We start from the raw sequence: 4,808 nt of genomic DNA, 5'->3' as shown, positions 1-4,808 counted from the left end.
GAGATATTTCTCCCACCCAGCATGGGTATGTGTAAAAATACACCCCAAAACACATTATACTACTTCTCCTGAGTACGGCAATACCACATGTGTGGCACTTTTTTGCAGCCTAACTGCGCTAAGGGGCCCAAAGTCCAATGAGCATCTTTAGGCTTTACAGGGGTGCTTACAATTAGGCACCCCCCAAAATGCCAGGACAGTAAACACACCCCACAAATTACCCCATTTTGGAAAGTAGACACTTCAAGGTATTCAGAGAGGAGCATAGTGAGTCCGTGGCAGATTTCATTTTTTTTTGTCGCAAGTTAGAAGAAATGGAAACTTTTTTTTTTTTTTTTTTTTTATCACAAAGTGTCATTTTCCGCTAACTTGTGACAAGAAATAAAATCTTCTATGAACTCACCATGCCTCTCACTGAATACTTTGGGATGTCTTCTTTCCAAAATGGGGTCATTTGGGGGGTATTTGTACTATCCTGGAATTTTAGCCCCTCATGAAACCTGACAGGTGCGCAGAAAAGTCAGAGATGCTTGAAAATGGGAAAATTCACTTTTGGCACCATAGTTTGTAAACGCTATAACTTTTACCAAATCCAATAAATATACACTGAATGTTTTTTTTTTTTATCAAAGACATGTAGCAGAATAACTTTCGCGCTCAAATGTATAGGAAATTTTACTTTATTTGAAAAATGTCAGCACAGAAAGTTAAAAAAGTCATTTTTTTGACAAAATTCATGTCTTTTTTGATGAATATAATAAAAAGTAAAACTCGCAGCAGCAATCAAATAGCACCAAAAGAAAGCTGTATTAGTGACAAGAAAAGGAGGTAAAATTCATTTAGGTGGTAGGTTGCATGAGCGAGCAATAAACCGCGAAAGCTGCAGTGGTCTGAATGGAGAAAAAGGCTCTGGTCCTTAAGGGGCGAAAAGACTGTGGTCCTCAAGTGGTTAAAAGGAAATTCAAATAAATATGGCAGATTCCATTTAGGTGTCACACCTCGGGTTCCTTTTAACACTTTAACGGTATTACCTAGAGCTAATTTTGTTACTTTCTACATCAATCCCACCACTAATGCCAGACAACAGCTCACTTGTATCAAAATACAAATACAAAAAAGTCCATTCCAATCTGATTACTTTATATGGATAATTCCAAGTTTAGCAAAGTATATTCATGCATGTGTGTCTCATAAAATACAATAGATGTCTATACTATAGATGTATTTCACTTGCAGCCTGTGGAATTCAAAGGCCAAAAATCTTGCCATATACTCCGCAACAGATTACTCGAATAATTGTGGGCTGTGATAATCTTCTGAAATTGACATCGGTTATATTGTATGCGATGACCATTGAATATACCTCGAGGACTTATTGTGGGTGAAATATGAAGCTCATGCATACAAATCCCATTAAAAGCATCCTCTATAGGGATGACTGGAATCTTTTGTGCTACATCATAGATTTTTTGGGCCATGTCAGCTGAGAAGACATATCCAGGCCCAGCAAAGTAGGGTGGGTAAGTGTCATTGGGGTAGACTTCCTTAGGGACATAGTGTCTATAGCGATTGTTCCTTTCTGGTCTTGACCCGTATACTATTAATCCCGTAATATAGTTTTGACGGACTGGAACCTCTGGTTGAAGAAGCTTGTGAACCAGATAGTCAACATTAAGGAAAATATCGTTGTCAGTTTTTATTGCATAACTGGTTTTAGGGCAGAACTTAGTCACCCACTCTATGCCCATTAAGGACTTTAGGGTCAGATTTCGGTAGGTGTCTATGAAGTCTTGTTGAATTATATCTCCAAAGGCTTTACTTTCCTCTTCCAGCATCATTTGAGTCCTGTCAGAGACAGAACCTGAAAACCCCAGCAAAAATATCCTCAGCACGTTAACATCATAGTTACTTTCATTGCCCCAGGTTGCCCGTATGGCGTGTCTAGCCTCCAGTTCATTGAGTCTACCACTTATAAGTATGACCAGGAAAGGAGTTCTGTCTTTGCATTTATCTGGCTGGTTGATGAGGAACTCATACGGATATGGGTAAGGTGGGGCATGAGGATGGTGGAAGGTTGCATACGTATGATTGTTCACAGGTTGTTGGATTTCTTTTATTGGTAATTTGGTAATAAAATGTGTTTGTGGCAGAGATGATTGTTGATTCTGAAAGTGGTATAAGACTCCAAGGTAAAAAAGGAGAATGAGTGCAAGGATGGTAAATTTGCAATTCACCATGATGTCTTCCTGTTTTCTGGAATCTGGAATCCACCGAGGTATCTGTTGAAAAACAATTATAGAATTATGCGTGGAAAGGATGAAAACTGATCATAAACAGCCATGTTATCATGTTTCCCTGATTTATATTCTATATTTCTCTCTTTATTAAAATAATTTAGACATTATTCTAGGCATTATTCCGGGAAAAAATTCCTTTACTTAGGTAAGTATCACATTTTTTTAAAATGTCTTCATAATGATGGCAAAACCATTCGCCATGCGAACACTTTCTGGGAAACGTTCACTGTTCACCCTTTTGCATCTAACGTTAACTATTCAGGCCGTTCGTGATTGCCCCATACCATGTAGCCATTTTTTGACCCTTTACCCTGAACTTACATAGGACAGGGCAGCCAGTCAGACTGGATCACCACCCGGGCCGATCCCCCCCTATAAAAGACACAATCCCGGCAGCCATTCTCCCTCTGAATGTAGTCAGTGTAGGGAGGGAAGCTGCTACTGAAGATACAGGGACAGTTTTCAATAGGCAGTATTGTGTTATTGTGCTGTGTAGCTGCTTCCTAGGTGCACTGCTACTTGTAGTGCACCAGCTAGGGACCCCGTAATAGTCCTTTTGAGTACTCATCCTGACCAAAAAAAAAGTTATTTTGTATACTGATATTGACCTTGCTGTACTGATATTATGTTGTTGCGTTGTGATGTTACAATGCACCATGTTGTAGCAACACAACGCCCGTATATAGTGCAGTTTGTGGCTGGCTGTGTCACCGTTCATTCCCCTGTCACTGTGCATAGCTGATTGATTGTCACTGTCCCCACCCTCCCCACAGCATCACCTGTGGAACCTTACTGTGAGTTACTGTCAGCAGTGACGTCGCAATGGGGGATGCAGAGGTAGCGACCAAACAGAGGCTCCCAGACCAGAGGGGCCCAATAGAGGCCCTTCTTCATGTAGTGCTAGGCCTGTAGTGAACACCTGTATGCATGCATTGAATAGAAGTAATCCTGAACTAACTATTTCCTTACTCTGATTATACCTTTCTGACACTGAAACCGTCCTTATGATGTTGTATATGATATAGCAGCCATTTTTGTTAAACTCTTATCTGTGGGAGCCTCCATTTTCTGTATGGCATTCATTTTGTGTAGTTCATTTGGAGAGAGGGCAGACCCTTCATCACCAAAGCAAAGGGGTAAGCATTTGCATTCCCTCTGAAGTCTACACATAATGACATGTGAATATTGCACCCAGTCAGCAGCTGACATTCAGTAGCACACTTGTCTGAAAAAACCTGGCCCGCAGGCACGTCGCTAGGGCCTTTGATCCGGGGCACCGGCCGGGAACCTGTTGTAATGGTGCCCCGGATCTATTGACTGGCAGGAGGGGGTACTGGGTGGAGCGGTGGGGGGGAGCGGGCAGTTAAAAACTCACCTGTCTTCAGATCGCCACAGGCACAGCTTCCATGTGCTTCCGACTTCTTCCCCGCGGCGTCCGTCGTCTTGGTTACAGCACCCCTCTGTGATGACATCACAGGAGGCGCCGTTAGCAATGCGAGGGACACCGTGGGGAGGAAATCGGAAGCACATGGAAGCTGTGCCTATGGCGATCTGAAGACAGGTGAGTTTTTAAATGCCCGTTCCCCCCGCCGCTCCACCCAGTACTCCCTCCTACACTAGGGGAAGCTGCCTATCTAATCTACGCTGGGGGAACCTACCTATCTAATCTATACTGGGGGAACCTACCTATCTAATCTATACTGGGGGAACCTACCTATCTAATCTATCCTGGGGGAACCTACCTATCTAACCTATACTGAAGGAACCTACCTATCTAATCTATACTGAGGGAACCTACCTATCTAACCTATACTGAGGGAACCTACCTATCTAATCTATACTGAGGGAACCTACCTATCTAATCTATACTGGGGAACCTACCTATCTAATCTATACTGGGGGAACCTACCTATCTAATCTATACTGGGGGAACCTACCTATCTAATCTATACTGGGGGGACCTACCTATCTAATCTATACTGGGGGAACCTACCTATCTAATCTACGCTGGGGTAACCTACCTATCTAATCTATACTGGGGGAACCTACCTATCTAATCTATACTGAGGGAACCTATCTATCTAATCTATACTGGGGAACCTACCTATCTAATCTATACTGGGGTAACCTACCTATCTAATCTATACTGGGGGAGCCTATCTATCTAATCTATACTGAGGGAACCTACCTATCTAATCTATACTGGGGAACCTACCTATCTAATCTATACTGGGGGAACCTACCTATCTAATTTACGCTGGGGTAACCTACCTATATAATCTATACTGGGGGGACCTACCTATCTAATCTATACTGAGGGAACCTACCTATCTAATCTATACTGGGGGAACCTACCTATCTAATCTATACTGGGGGAACCTACCTATCTAATCTACGCTGGGGGAACCTACCTATCTAATCTATACTGGGGGAACCTACCTATCTAATCTACGCTAGGGGGAACCTACCAATCTAATCTATACTGGGGGAACCTACCTATCTAATCTATAC

The 4,808-nt window shown here is 42.4% G+C and overlaps 1 protein-coding gene across 1 annotated transcript; it reads right to left on the bottom strand.

Moving 5' to 3' along the window:
• Positions 1-1,071: 1,071 nt before the first annotated feature.
• On the bottom strand, positions 1,072-3,718 carry LOC137561000 (beta-1,3-galactosyltransferase 2-like). The gene is made up of 2 exons (XM_068272200.1): positions 3,673-3,718; positions 1,072-2,279 (listed from the first exon to the last, which is right to left on the bottom strand). The coding sequence occupies exon 2, from the start codon at positions 2,235-2,237 to the stop codon at positions 1,227-1,229; it is 1,011 nt and encodes a 336-aa protein (XP_068128301.1). The 5' UTR covers positions 2,238-2,279; positions 3,673-3,718; the 3' UTR covers positions 1,072-1,226.
• Positions 3,719-4,808: the final 1,090 nt, after the last annotated feature.

This window comes from Hyperolius riggenbachi, chromosome 3 (assembly GCF_040937935.1).
Source record: "Hyperolius riggenbachi isolate aHypRig1 chromosome 3, aHypRig1.pri, whole genome shotgun sequence".
Classification (NCBI taxonomy): domain Eukaryota; kingdom Metazoa; phylum Chordata; class Amphibia; order Anura; family Hyperoliidae; genus Hyperolius; species Hyperolius riggenbachi.
This window is presented reverse-complemented; position numbering and strand designations above follow the sequence as displayed.